A 15,571-nucleotide genomic window follows, 5' to 3' on the forward strand; every position below is an offset into this window, starting at 1 on the left:
TTAATCCATGTATTGTGTACATTGAACTAGCTGCTAACCTATACTGCTTATGTTTGTGTAGTTTGTGGCTGCAGGGGGTCTACAACAACTGATCGAGATATTTAATTCTGGCATTTTGGAGCCCAAAGAGCAAGAATCATGGACTGTGGTAAGTTTGTATTTCCTTCTCTTACTTTTCCATGACATACTCATTTCTACATAGCAATGTATCTTCCACGAAAACATATAAATTAATGGGGTTTTAATTATTTTCTGTAGAAAAATGACCGCCAGATCCTTTTGAATGAGAAGCTATGTTCTGTTGTCAAGTTCTGTTTATTATAAACTCAATCTGTATCTTTACAGTGGCAACTGGACTGTTTAGCGTGCTTGCTAAAGTTGATATGTCAGTTTGCTGTGGATCCAACAGATCTGGATCTGGCATACCACGATGTCTTTGCCTGGTCAGGGATCTCCGAGAGCCACCGCAAAAGGAATTGGCCAGGGAAATCCAGAAAGTCCACTGGAGATCACTCAAAGGGCCTCCACATACCCCGTCTAACCGAGGTAAAAACGACCATTTGTATCCTCAACCTTTTCTAATGAATACTGTAGTTTTTACAGTAGCACCAGAAGTTATAATTGTATTTACATGCTGCTTTCCTACATATAGACTAAATAGTCTGATCATTTTTAGGAGGTGGAAGCCAATGCATGTTATTTTTTAATTATATATATATATATATATATATATATATATATATATATATATATATATATATATATATATATATATATATATATATATATATACATACATACATACATGCATACATACAAAGAATCCAGCACACACTCGGTCACACTATATGGGCACATATTGCTTAGACTGCCACTACGTCAAAGTATATATTCATTTTATACATCATACATGATACGTTTCTTATTTTATTTTGGCCTCTCTTTCTTTCCCAAAAGGTGTTTTTGGATCTTGTCCAAGGGACCTGTCTGATTCAGAGGTTAATGTCGGTTGCATACACGTATGACAATTTAGGCCAGAGGTAACTTAAACTTAAACGTTGATATTTACTGATGTTAGCCCAAAGACCATATTGGAATTGAGTCCATATCATTTACTTATGGTATGTCTTGTGTGCAGGGTGCTGAAGGCGCAGTCAGACCACCGATCCAGGCATGAAGGTAAGCATTTGAACGCTCTTTCATGTATATATTGTGTATGTTGGTGCTATGTGGATTTTACTAGTGAGTCTTGTTGTGTGTTGGCAATCTTACATTTGTATTTAAATATTTTAACCATCACATAGAAATGTGCTTTATTTTGCAGTTTAGCAAATTGAATGGTTTGTAATTTTCTTGGTGTTATTGTTAATTTGAACGCTATTTCCATTATGCTATATGAATGACACATGTCTGAGAAGTTCCATTAATGTCGCAGAACATTGTGTGTACTGTAGGGTATTACTGTAGGGAGAGTGGCTCACTGCTCGCATTTTATCATGTAGTTAATAGAAATATACCATATGAGATTATTTAAGACATTATGGAATCTTTAGCAGTTTTCAATTTCATGTGAGTAAGGTCTATTACTATTACTCAAAAATAGTGTTTTAAAACCATAGATCATGGCGCAAAATAGTTCACACCGATCTATATTCAAACAGTTTTAGAGGAAATTGCCGTATTTATAATACTGTACCAATACAATATCATCATTTTTAGCAGTTCAGTCCTTTGCTATTTCGTGTTCTTCTAATTCTTTTACCTGTTCTGTTTCTGTGTGTCTTTTGTCTAGTTACCCATTACTCGATGTGGCTCTTGGTTAGCTGGGCTCATTGCTGCTCTGCTGTGAAATCCAGCCTTGCAGACAATGATCACTTACAAGACTGGCTCAAAAAATTAACGCTCCTTATTCCAGAGGTAAGATGATAGACATTTGTTTTTGGTTACTATAACTTAAAAAAATATTTTAGTCTAAATGAATGTGTCAAGAATTTTTATTGTCTTTTTATGTCTCTCTCTGGTTTCCACATTTAGTTGAGTGATAGATTTTATATTATTTTTAGGATCAAGACTTATCTTGGGCATAGCTGTTAAATTATCAGGGAATTAATAAAAGCTTTTGCAGCCCCTGTAGTGCAAAGGCGCCAAGAAAATTCATCTTGGTGCACATGCGGATCATTTGTCTAACCACTGAATTAGCCGCCTCTTTCAAGGTGTAATGGTGGTGATGACATTGTCCAGTAGTTTACTTGATTTCCAAAATAATGCTTTAACCTTCTATCATCTATCATTTTGGCATTGTGTATATAGCCATGATGTAATATACAGGCCATAACAGCATATTTCTCTCTCGATATACTAATATATATATATAATTATATTATTTAGAGTTACGAGAAAGAATTAGCATGTTCTTGGCCTACCTCTCTGTTAAAGTGTTGACCAGCAAAATATTACATTGCCTGGCTGATAGAAGCGTGGTACGTTAACCCTTTGTTATTGCAGAAACATAGAAAATGTATATTTTTAAACCCATTTTTGCTTTGCCTTTCAGACTGCGGTTCGTCACGAGTCCTGTAACGGGCTGTACAAGCTTTCACTTTCTGGTCTCGATGGCGGGGACTCGATCAACAGGTCATTCTTACTTCTGGCTGCATCTACTCTGTTAAAGTTCCTTCCGGATGCCCAGGCTCTGAAACCTGTTCGGGTAAATACACGCTTTGCATGTTCAGTAATGTCACCAAATGGATTGTTAAAATTCATCTTTTACTTGTATTGTGGAAACTGATTCCGCAACACGTTATACAGGTTGTTATAAACAACAATGGCACGGACAAACAGTGTAGAGGCTCGCGCTCTTACAATGAAATAATTTACATTTTGGGAGGAATAGGAAGATCTATATGGAGTTTAAGGTCAACAATTGCACTTTTTACCGGGCCAACCTAAAATAACATGGCTCAGTGGTCTCTACTTCAGATGGAATGTATTAATGGATTGAACTATCCAACATGCACGTTTTCAGCTTCTTTTTGTTGGCACTGTCGGGTAGAATTGGCCTTTCTTCCCTTTTTCCGATGGCAGACTGCAGGGGAACGGATTCTTTGAATACCTATTTAGCAATAGTTTGGGGTCTGAGATAAGAACAGCGGTGATGAAGAGACCATATTGGGATTCTTGATTCATTTCATCGCGATGTTTACCCAAAGCATGAAGCTGAATGAATGCATTTTATTATTGTCTGGATCGACAAAATTAAGTTTTAAATAGTGCTGTTGGATATCTATAATGTGTTTTCAGAAATACCATGCTATAGGTAATAAAAATCAGTACATTTTTTTAATATTTAATATTGTCCATCTAGCAATGGTACAAGAGAAATTGACATAAATGGATATTTTTACAGGTGGAGGACTACGAGGAAGAAACTATTTTACGACCCGGAAGTAAAGAATATTTTTGGTTACTGTGTAAACTGATTGATAATATTCATGTCAAAGATGCCAGCCAGGTAAAGAAAACGGAATTCAAATCTTTGTTTATGTAATAATAAAAGTAATGGTATAGTAGAGTGTTTTCCATTTTCTTAATGAATCATCTGCTTATTAAGCAAAGATTGCTAAATATGAGTGTGTGTATAATATATTATATATATATATATATTATATATATATATAATATATGTGGGTGTGTGTACAGTATATAATATGGTGACTCTTCAGCCGTATGAAGTCACTTTTTTTTGTTCAAAGAATGACCCTTTAACACATTTTAATATGTTTCCAGACAACACTGCTTGATTTGGATGCCTTGGCAAGACACTTGGCAGACTGCATTCGCAGGTTTGTATTTTTTATGTTAACTTGACCTGCTTTGTGGTGCAGATCACATCACCTTTACAAGTCTTCTTTTGACTGTAGAAGTACGTGATTATGAAACCACTTTGAAAGCCATCTCGCTTGCCAGTAAGATTTATCCGTGTAAAAACACATGATACGTCTGCGTGGCCAATCATTTTGTTATGATTTTGATGCCTTACAGCTATCCTGCTAGGGAAGCTGGAGGCTTAGCAGACACTTATTTTATTAAATGTTTTTTTTTTTTTTTCTTACGGAGATCAGATTGCTTAAATAACCAGTGCATCACTTTAACCGCATACTTACCATAGCACTAGTTTAATATCAGCCATTCAACGTTGGTCTTGAAGTTCTACTCCCTATGCTGTTAAAAGAAACTATAGGTCTCATGCAGACCACCAGGTATTTTCTACCAATGTGTTAATTTAAGTATTTTGTCTCGTCCTTTAATTTATTGAAGGAGACTAAGGTTGTGGAGTTCCACATTTGGAATCTGCTTCCTAAACTAATAACGAACGCTGGTAAAAGCATACTGTGTGTGTATCATGTGGAATAGTGCTTTTCTGACAAAATCAAATATTTTTACGTCTTAGCCGAGAGATCCTTGACTACCAAGATGGAAATGTAGAAGATGACGGTATGACAGGACTCCTTAGACTCGCAACCAGTGTTATCAAACATAAGCCCCCGTTTAAATTTTCCAGGGAGGGACAGGTATGTTTACTTGACTGTTGAAGATGTCTTCAACCTCTTTGTTTGCAAGGAACGAGCTTGACCGTGTGTTTTATGTTTTTATTTTTTTTTAGGAGTTCCTCAGAGATATTTTTAATCTCTTGTTCCTGCTGCCAAGCCTGAAGGACAGATTGCAGCCAAAATGTAAATCCCACTCGTCTCGAGCTGCTGCGTACGACCTGTTGGTGGAAATGGTGAAAGGCTCTGTCGAGAATTACAGGCTGTTGCACAACTGGGTTATGGCGCAGCACATGCAGTGTAAGATACTTTATTTTCTCATGCCTCTCATGTCTGTCCAGCTAAGTTGAATGTTGGATGGATGATGCCAATGTTTGGATGGATGTTGCCAATCTATTTTTATAGTCTACTTGAGTTGTTAGCTACCAGTGTGTGTTGTTTTTTTGTTGTCCGATTGTATACTCTTGACACAGACTTGAGCAAATATTTTTGTAAACTCATGATGAAATAAGATACGTTCGTATCTCTTATACATTACTTATACATAATCTGTAGCGATCATTCAACATAGCTCACAAAAGCAGTCAAGTTTCCAGGAAAAACTGAATTATTGGTGTATGCATTGTGAGTAAATCTTTAGTATATGAAATAACATTTGTAACATGTTTGACACGCATTCTTACTTCTTTGGCTGCAGCTTCTCATGCCCCTTATAAATGGGACTATTGGCCCCATGATGATGTGAGAGCCGAGTGCAGGTTCGTTGGCCTCACCAATCTTGGAGCAACCTGCTACCTGGCATCTACCATTCAACAGCTGTTCATGATACCCGAGGCCAGACAAGCCATCTTTACCGCAAAGGTATTCTCTTTCGATGCCAATCGTCATGGCATGCTCTAATCGTTTGTATCGTCTATGGACAGCTTTTGTACTTTTGTATAAATCCAGCGTAGTCGGTACAGAGCCTGGTATTTCACTTGGTGACATTGCCTTCACAACCATATGCTGCAGCCTAAAGTGGTACTGTATCAAAGGCATACACTTGAGTGATTAACCGGCTCTTCAACCCAGTCATAAAGTGAGAACTCGCTGAATATGGTTCATATATAAGCAATATACATTTAAATACATTTACAGATCTTACACTAGACTTCTATTTTTATGCCATCCTTTGGTGTTTCCCAGTAATAGTGGCATCTTTCGGTTTCATATTGTTAGGGATGTCTACATCTATCAGTTTTATATTATTAAGGATATCCACTGTGACCAAAACATAACACTTGCTATTGAGATTCCACATATAAGTAGGTTTTTGATAAGGTTTTGGTTGAGCTTTGATCAATTGTCTGTTATAAAAGCACATTCCTGTTCTTCCAGTATTCTGAGGACATGAAGCACAAAACTACTTTATTGGAGCTCCAAAAGATGTTTACGTATTTGATGGTAAGTGAAAGCTGTGCTGGTAATAGAGCTTTAACGTCTTCTTTGTAGAGATTAAGTGTAAACCTGTTTAACTTGCCTGCCTCTTATGGAACATTAATGAGCGGCCTTTTTTTTATTGAGGCAGCAAAATTGTTTGTTGGTGCAGCCAAGCGATCATATATATATAGCTCGGACTTTACAAACATGACACTAATCTGCAGCAGGCAGTGCAAGTGGCACCATATTCACAATTCTACAGGATCTAAGCATGTACCTTCCCTGATTGTCTGTCTAAAATTACCGTAAATTGTCCACCACATTAAGCTTCTTTTCTGATCAAGAAACACTGGGAAAATACTATTTAGGTCACGGTCAGTCTCTAGGCATCCGACACCTCTGGTGTGGAGTGCTTTCTTCCATGAAACCTTAATATCTGAGTTTTTAGTTATTACGGAACCTCCGGACCCTGTTAACAGAACTTTTTAGGGCGCATTTAGTTCAGTTGAGTGATGGCTAGTTAGGTTCAAACAACTAACTACAAAACGTATATAGCTGAGTAAAGATAACATATGATTTACCTTTTTAATGTTTGATTCGCTGTCCTGCGATAATGATATAAAGCTACCTAGAAATAAAATCAAACAAACCTATTGCTTACTGTGCTGGTGCTAAAGAAGTTGTCTTTATTTAAAGGAAAGTGAATGCAAAGCTTACAATCCAAGACCATTCTGCAAGACGTACACGATGGATAAGCAGCCTCTTAATACTGGCGAACAGAAGGACATGACAGAGTTCTTTACAGATTTAATCACTAAAATCGAAGAAATGACTCCTGAACTGGTGAGTTCTCTGATTAATACCTGCCTATCATGTACATAGTTATCCTAGCCAGATTTCTAATTCATTATATCCTAGTTGCACAGGTTTTAGCCATATGCTTTTAGCACACACACAGTGTGTGTGTGTATATATATATATATATATATATATATTAAATACATAAAATGTTACATTTAACACGTTTGTCCTAAACATTTACATTTCTTTTATTTATATATGCAGAAAAACACTGTAAAGAGTTTATTCGGTGGCGTCATTACGAACAATGTTGTTTCTTTGGTAAGTGTGCTTTTAGCAGAATTTGAACAATATTGATAAGTGATAAAGTAGGTTTACTCAGTTATATTTTGAACTTAGTAATTGACCTCATTGAGTGTTTCAAGAGCCTATATTTCTTCTAATGAAGATACATTTAAAGGGCCTTTAGATCGACTTCCACAACTGTAAGTGCATTCAGCACCTTCCAAAGTAAAGGATTAAAAATGGGCCACTGACCCAATTTACTGGACAACAATGTTCTTCTATTACTTCCTTGTGTTAGCCGATAGAATGTCTCTGTCTTAATTACTCATACTTAATTACTCAGTATTGTTCTTGAGTTTGTAATGTAACCAAAGTGCCTGTGACTGCCTACATTGGTGAGCAATATGAAGCAAACCCCACTTTTCTTGAATGCCACGCTAGATACAACACTGCATTAAAAACTCAAAGAAATATGTATTGTTTGCTTAAAGTATTTCTCCTTTTTGTACATCGTCGCTTCTGCTTTATTTGCACCAGGATTGTGAACATGTAAGCCAGACAGCTGAAGAATTTTACACCGTCAGATGTCAGGTAGCAGACATGAAGAACATTTATGTGAGTAAATGTATTTATTATTTAGACCCGTGCAATATGAAGTGCTAACCCATGTCCAGTCCTGCAAGGCGGCCAGAGTTTGTTGTTGTAATTGATAGTTTGTGTGGAAACATTTTTTGAAATTCTCTTACATATTTAGCTTTACGTTATCCAAAATGAGTGCCCCGGGGCTTTTTATAACAGCTGGTTAGGTGAGACTTTAGTAAATACATCACTCAGATGTGCTGGAGAAAGCAAACCCATGAAATTGCGAGGCTCTTCCAGTTTAACATCTCAGGGTTTACAGAAAATGTCTTAGTACATTCAAAATAACAAAATGTCTGTTTCTTTGTAATTATCTTATATATTTGTTTTCATGTATTAAGATTTTTTCCCCCAGAAGATGTGCCATAAATTACAAGTTCTACATTGGATAACATGTTCTGACTTTATCTAAGCACTGTAACATGTAGAAATCATATACCCTTTCAATTCAGATCCTTCAGCACCAATTATACAAGAAAACATGCAGTCTGGCCTTCACCCGCCACCGATAGTTTATTCATATTTTTCAGAGCTTTTAATCATTTAGAGAAAACCTTTCAATGAACAAAATAAAAATCTATAACCAATTAACAGTGAGAACAGTGTCACCTAAGGAGGAATGAAACTTCCAGTTTTATCATTTAAAATAAATGTATATGTATAATGCATATTAAAAAGCAAGTAATATAAAAAATCCAAACACTCGTTACAATCCAAAATATGTATAAACCGTGCATTCCAGACCGTATTCTTTGTAGCAGTCTTTCTAATGAACACAGCCTTACCTGCTGTCATAATCCCATTGTGTATCCTGAACTCAGGAGTCTCTGGATGAAGTTACCATCAAAGACACACTAGAAGGGGACAACATGTACACGTGTTCCCAGTGCGGCAAGAAGGTGCGAGCTGAGAAAAGGTCAGTATAATCTTTCGTTTGCAGGGCTTTCATGACATCTGTTTAGTTGCTAACAAACAGTACATGAGCTCAATATAGAATAAAGATCTCATTCAGAACTTTTTGTTTTTTAGGTCAGTGTAGTTTGTCGAAGCAAGCGAATGCACCATTGCTAATCACTTGCAAGCTTTTACAGTCAGACTGTTTAACGATATTGATTGCACGTGTTTCGTCTTTTTCAGAGCATGCTTTAAGAAATTACCACGGATATTAAGCTTTAACACTATGCGGTACACATTTAATATGGTCACCATGATGAAAGAAAAAGTCAATACGCATTTCTCCTTCCCTCTGCGTTTGGATATGACGCCATATACAGAAGATTTTCTCATGGGAAAGAATGAGCGAATAGAAGGTAACGGTGTTTATGCGTGTCTACAGACTGTCCATCTAATGATGGAATTAAAGGAACGGTCTCAAAACGCCACACTTTATAAACCTCTTGCTAATTGGTGTCCATGCGCTCACCAGTTTCTTGCTTTCCAGTATTTTAGTGCCCTCGTGCCAACGTGTTTGTAACTATATTTCAGGTTTAAAAGAAGACGGTGAAGAAATGAGAGAGGCAGAGAGCTACGAGTATGATTTAATAGGAGTGACTGTTCATACCGGTACAGCCGATGGCGGCCATTACTACAGCTTCATTAAGGACATAGTGAATCTGCACGCTTACAGGAATAACAAGTGGTAAGTTCTATATTTTTCTAACACGCTTAAGCCAAATTTTAGACGACTAGTCACTTTGTGCTATCCACAGATCCACTGCTTGTGTCTCAGGACTGTATATTTATTAAAAGTGTAAAGAAAGGAATTTACTATATTTTGGTGATTCATTTAGCTGTACGACTGCTACATCTTGATGAATCTGATTAGTTTTATAGCTCTGTGTTTGTCACACTTAAATGTTTTAAGATCATAGAAATAATTTTAATATTAGACAATAACCAGAGTAAGCAAAATAAAATGCAGTTTTTAATTGATCATTTCATATATAGAAGGAAAAAAAAGATGTCCAACCCTACCTAGCTGTGAAACTGGGCGGCACAACCAGTTATTGAACGCTGCATTTTGTGTTTGTTGTCTGTCTCTTATTAAAATGTATGAATAAATCTTTAATCAGAGCCTCTAATTAGGGTTTATATATTCCGGATGGCAAGCTGTTTTACCTGTGCTGTCTCAGAGGTCCCGAGTCTCCCAGAAATGCAATTGTTTTTCCTGCCTCCCTGACACACACATAAGAATATCCCTGATGCACACGATCTGTGTCTCCTTACCTTCTCTGCCAACCGCTTCTGTGTCCTGTTGTCTTTTTCAGCAGCTCTACTTCTTCACTTGTTTCCTCTTGTTCTTCTGCCTCCTTGTTCTTCTGTCTTCTGCCTCCTTGTTCTTCTGTCTTTCTTCGTCCGCTTCTCCCCAGTATCATCTCCTAAACCAGGGCCCCCTGAGCACTTCCTCAATAGTGCGAAGCCTTTGCGTAACCCTTTCCCAAAATTGGAAAAACTTGGAAGAGGCTCTCCACGTGGTGTACACCTTTCTGCGGAAATGCTCCAAGAATCCAGAATAATGCAGACAGATTTGTAACGAGAGGCGCAGTAACGCTTCTCCCAGAGTCCGCCTGCGATATTCTGGCTTCATGGAGACTTCCGCTAAAGGCCGAAGCCACGGTGCGCACCACGGGGACTTCCTCACCCCTGTTCCTCCAGTCGAGGGAGAGGGTCTGTGCACAGGCTCTGCCCTTTTGAGGAAGCGCTACTGGAGGCCTGATTGATATTGGGGAGAAAAAGCACAAAGGCAGAAGAACAAGAAGAGGCAAGAGAAGAAGCAGAGCTGGGGACACAGAAGTGGTTGTCGGAGAGGGTTGGGACACATTGAGAATACTGTTTTACCCTTCTAGTAATTAGTATTTCTTCCTTAAAATAGCACCAAACTATAAGGGTGTGAGAGTGTGGCGTATTACGACAGTACTGTATATAGCCTGTATATAGCCTTCGTTGTAATACCCAGTATACCCTCCTGCCTCGTGTTTACGTGGCATTTACAGGTTTGGAAAATAAGCTGTGTTTTGTTTGTCTGTAGGTATCTCTTCAATGATGCGGAAGTGAAGCCGTTTGATTCTGCTCAGCTTGCATCTGAATGTTTTGGTGGAGAAATGACTGTGAGTAAAATGAGCCCTTACCTTACCAAGGTGTTGTTTTTTATTTTATTTTTTTTTTTTAGTACCATACCTTTTTTCCCATTTTTATCATATGTTGCTTAGAGCAAGATTCCCCTTTTTCGTGTTTGATGTACCCACACAAATTATACATCCTTTTTTCAGGACAAACAGTGCTTTCGTTTGAAACCATAGAAACATGCAAAAAAAAAACCCTATACTAAAATGAAATATTTTTGCTTGGAAATTTTTCTCCACAGTAGGTTTAAGGGGGTTTGAGGCAGTGAACAGGAGTGGTGTTATCTTTTTTACATGTAATGCTAGGGCAATGGCGTGGGTTTTTTTGTTTTGTTTTTTATGCTGTGGAATATGGATAAAGATCCATCAAACAAAAGAAGATCCCGGCAAGGTTTAGAAAGCTGCGCTTCAGAGTTTTCGGTAGGCATCAGCAGGAATCAATCGATCGGCATTCCTTATGTAACCGTGCACTGGTTCTTAAGTCAGGCCATACCTGTACATCCTAAGGACAATCTTGCCACAACTTTTATGGATGTACCGGTACATCCATAGGGTAACGAACGAGCTATCCGACTGTCCCAGGGAGCCACCTAAACAAACGCACAATGCGAATGACTTTTAAGCAGACTAACATGTCTTAAAAAGTAGCACATGATGCTGCCATCTAATAAAGTTCAAGAACAGATGAGAATCCAAATCATTGACATCTGTCAGTCTAAATAGGCTTATAAATCCATTTCTAAGGACCTGGGGCTTCAGCAAACCGCGGTGAGAGCCATTGTCTACAAATTGAAAAAACTTGGAACAGTGGTAAACCTTCCCAGGAGTTAGTCGGTCTACCAAAATACATCCCGGAGCGCTTCAACTACTTATCCAAGAGGTCTCAAAAGAACTCAGACTAACATGTAAAAGACTACAGACCTCACTTGCTTTGGTCAAGGTCATTGTTCATGATTCCACAATAAGAAACTGCAAAAATTGAATCCACGGGATGTGTAAAGCTAACACAGCATTCTACAATATCAAACCGACATTCAAACACTGTGGTAGAGGGTCTGCGGCTGTTTATTGCTGCTTTAGGACCTGGACAACTTACCATACTTGATTGAACCATGAATTCTGCTCTCTACCAGAAAATCTTGAAGGAGAATGTCTGTTTGTGACCTAAAGCTCAAGTGCAGTTGGGTTATGCAGCAGGACAATGATCCAAAGCACACAAGTCCACCTCTGAATGGCTCAAAAGAAACAAAATGAAGGTTTTGGAGTGGTCTAGTCAAAGTCCTGACTTGAACCCGATTGAGTTGCCGTGGCATGACCTAAAAAGGCAGTTTGTGCTCGAAAACCCTCCAATGTATCTGAATTAGACCAATTCTATAAAAAGAGCCGGCCAAAATTCTTCCATGGCCAGTTATCCCAAATGCTTCATTGCAGTTGATCCCACCAAGGGTGGCACGGCCAGTTATCAGGTTTAGGGGCCACTTACTTTATTACATAGGTTTGATTTTAGCTGGATGATCTGAAACATTTAAATGTGACAAATGTGTCGCGTCCCCATATATATATAGTAAAGATTTTCAGCTATATAGTGATGGTCTCTGGAAAGTGTGGTATTTCCTGTAGAATGTATGCCTTTTCCTTATGTTTAGTACCAATCTTACGATTTAATAATTGTGGATTTTGTTTTTTTCTTTTTCTTCTTTTCAGACCAAGACATACGACTCTGTGACTGATAAGTTCATGGACTTTTCCTTTGAAAAGGTAAGCTTATAAAGAAGGCGCATGCCACTTGTACAAGAATGTGGCCTAACCTCGGGTCACTGAGGCTCCTGTGGACCAGGTTTACTAAGATGTTTTGCTAGTCATATGCTACCACAAAAGGATAGACATAGTAATTATAAAAGATTGTTCTGTTTATTTTGCAGACACACAGTGCATATATGTTGTTCTATAAGCGCGTGGAGCCGGAGGAGGAAAATAACAAGGAGTTCAAGTTTGATGTTTCTTCTGAGCTTCTAGAGGTATATTTTCATGGCTAAAACCATTATGTAAAGCTCTCCTAAGCCTGCATCTCCCACTTAATGCAGGCACTGTGATGGAGGCATGATGAAGGGAGGTTAAACCAAAGCACCATGCTTGTCACAGAGTTCACTATTGTACCGCATATACATAAAGCTCTCCCTGATATTTTTGGATTTTGTTAAATCTGCCAGACACTTCGGAGAGATCCATTTTATGCTACATTCAGTTTAATTACTTCTGGGGTCAAACAGATGAATTTAATTGCATAAAGAGTTGTTGGGTGTCAATGTGACGTTTTTATTTTCAGTGGATCTGGCATGATAACATGCAGTTTCTGCAGGACAAGAACATTTTTGAGCATACATATTTTGGGTAAGTACATATTAAGTATTGATTCTTGTTAGTGCGCTCAGTGGTCGGGGATATGAAGGCATTGATCTGTATTGGTTTTTGTAGGTTTATGTGGCAGCTGTGCAGTAGTATTCCAAGCACATTACCGGACCCGAAAGCAGTGTCTCTAATGACTGCAAAGGTAACAACAACCTGTATTAACATGTAAAATGCAACCTGTGTATACATAGTGTCACTTCTAGACATGCATGTTTTATTATCAAATAAAATGGTTTGAAGCCTGTGGCTCATAACCATAAACTAACATCTCTCAAAATAATTTCCCTAAAGAAGCTAAACTGGGAATAGTGGGGTTTTAAATCTGTTTGCTGTCGCTTGTACCTACTTTTTCATTGTGTGCATCAATAACAACTGTGCCAAAAAATGTATTGTTTTTGGGGTAAATAGTATTTTGCCTAAAATGTAACAGCATGGTGATGATATCTTACTAAAGTGTACTGTTTTTGCTTTTCCTCTGCAGCTTAGTACATCATTTGTGTTGGAGACTTTTATCCATTCTAAAGAAAAGGTACTTTGCACTTTTGTGCCTCTCTTTATTTTTCAGTCCAGTCCTTTCTGTGTTTATTCCAAGTGGCTTGCAGAATGCATCCTTCAGATTACATTAAACCTTTTCTAACCTTAAAAAAACTTAAGCATTTGCATAAAAAACGATATTAAACCTTCCTGCTTAGAACGTCCCGCTCCCCCTCTCGGACGGTACAAACTCTGGCAGTTTCCATACCACGGCTTCGGTGGTGAGGATCCGACAGTGTCTATGGACAGTACCCGGAAACCTATACTGTCGGAGAGAGGAAGCAGGCAACCAGAAGTACTTGACGATAAGCTTACTTCTACATTTCATATGCTTAAGGTTTGCTGAATAGTTTTTTAAGGGTTAAAAAATGTAAAACATTTCATTTGTGACGCTATAGAGGTCTGGTATGAAGACCCACCATAATTGTCTTTAATACCTAGCCTCCATGATGACATGATGAGACTTTGTCAAAAAAATGTGATTCCAAAGCTAGCGCAGGCACACAGACATTTGCGGAAAAATACAGATATGAGGATTACATATTTTGACCATTTGTTGTAAATGGTTTTTATTGCGCACGTTGCCAAAATTTGAAGGTAATGGTGTTTGCATGTGTATATAAATGTATATGTTGTGTGTTTTATACTTTTTTTTTTGTTGTTGAAATCTCTGCATGTTACTTGCTGCCATAAAAGTAACTTTTTCTAATTAAATGTAAATGCAACTGTTATAATATTATTTTGGGTTGTAGATAACAGACCGCAATAGCTTTTCCTTCCTCCCTAGTAATCCCGCTACCACTGCTATAACTCTAACAATCTTTGTTGCTCTGTTGGTGCTGTCAGTCAACAAAGAAGAAGCAGGATTGGAGGATACTGGGGAGGAAGGTAAGAAACAGAGAGAGGTATTTCCAAAAAAATAAATAAAAAAACTCTCGGTAAAGATATGAAACATGTAGCAATCATCCGAATGGCATTAAGCTGTCGACCTGTCATCTAAAAATACATTTAAAAAAAAAAAATAGCCCTCCCCAAAACTCAAGATTTTAGACCGGTGTCAAAATACAGTGAGAACCCAGTGAAGAAGAAGAAGAGTTTTACGCACCTGTCCCGAGAATATAGCATAAGTTAGGTGACAGATCTACTTCAACTTACAGAAGTACTTATGTTTAGGTTTGGATGTTGAAATGATGACATGAACGCACCTTACCAAAAATGAAATAACACTGGGTAGCATGCCTTGTAATCGACAAATAAGACCGTTGATGATTTACGGTTATATTTGTTAAAGCAATGGAAGCATGGAGGCTGTTCAGTTGTTGTGTCAACCTGTTCCAGTTACGCTTTCCATATGACTTTTGTGGGAACATAAAAGGTTGACTATATGGATGCGAGTGGATGTTTAAATCAATTGGTTTAATCATAGACTATATCGCCGGCCATTAGAGCCGTTATACGACACTAAATCTTTTAAGTGTCATGCAGTTAAATAACAGTGGCAAAATAGACCAATTACCAGTATATTTCTAACGGCCAAAGTTTAAAGTGAAGTACTTTTTGGCTTAGTTTATAGTGCTAGGTTTTATTTTTTTAGAAGCGCAACCATATAAGCTGCACCTTTTAGATAAAGTGTTCCCAACAATTCTAGGCATTGAGGGCTAGCAAGTTGTCAGTTCTGGGAAATTTTGTTTTATAGGGCAATAAAAGTAGTAAATGTGATGCACTCACCATGGCGACCAGTAGAATAGTCTTGATTGTCTCCTGCTTACACCCCTATGGAGGGTTTTGGGCCAGTTTTCTACTTAATACAATTAC

General features: G+C 37.8%; 1 protein-coding gene across 1 annotated transcript in view; it reads left to right on the plus strand.

The window, feature by feature from the left end:
- USP34 (ubiquitin specific peptidase 34) overlaps positions 1-15,571 on the plus strand; it is a 64,476-nt gene that overhangs the window by 35,676 nt on the left and 13,229 nt on the right. Inside the window, exons 32-55 of the mRNA XM_053458556.1 lie at positions 62-148; positions 346-546; positions 958-1,040; positions 1,139-1,179; positions 1,793-1,917; positions 2,555-2,707; positions 3,407-3,511; positions 3,787-3,842; positions 4,451-4,571; positions 4,664-4,847; positions 5,245-5,408; positions 5,925-5,990; positions 6,663-6,809; positions 7,032-7,088; positions 7,590-7,667; positions 8,513-8,607; positions 8,829-9,001; positions 9,177-9,330; positions 10,720-10,798; positions 12,518-12,571; positions 12,736-12,831; positions 13,140-13,204; positions 13,289-13,364; positions 13,704-13,751. Coding sequence (XP_053314531.1) covers positions 62-148; positions 346-546; positions 958-1,040; positions 1,139-1,179; positions 1,793-1,917; positions 2,555-2,707; positions 3,407-3,511; positions 3,787-3,842; positions 4,451-4,571; positions 4,664-4,847; positions 5,245-5,408; positions 5,925-5,990; positions 6,663-6,809; positions 7,032-7,088; positions 7,590-7,667; positions 8,513-8,607; positions 8,829-9,001; positions 9,177-9,330; positions 10,720-10,798; positions 12,518-12,571; positions 12,736-12,831; positions 13,140-13,204; positions 13,289-13,364; positions 13,704-13,751 — 2,508 coding nt within the window. The remainder of the gene's footprint in view (positions 1-61; positions 149-345; positions 547-957; positions 1,041-1,138; positions 1,180-1,792; positions 1,918-2,554; positions 2,708-3,406; positions 3,512-3,786; positions 3,843-4,450; positions 4,572-4,663; positions 4,848-5,244; positions 5,409-5,924; positions 5,991-6,662; positions 6,810-7,031; positions 7,089-7,589; positions 7,668-8,512; positions 8,608-8,828; positions 9,002-9,176; positions 9,331-10,719; positions 10,799-12,517; positions 12,572-12,735; positions 12,832-13,139; positions 13,205-13,288; positions 13,365-13,703; positions 13,752-15,571) is intronic.

This window comes from Spea bombifrons, chromosome 3 (assembly GCF_027358695.1).
Source record: "Spea bombifrons isolate aSpeBom1 chromosome 3, aSpeBom1.2.pri, whole genome shotgun sequence".
In the NCBI taxonomy this organism is placed as follows: domain Eukaryota; kingdom Metazoa; phylum Chordata; class Amphibia; order Anura; family Pelobatidae; genus Spea; species Spea bombifrons.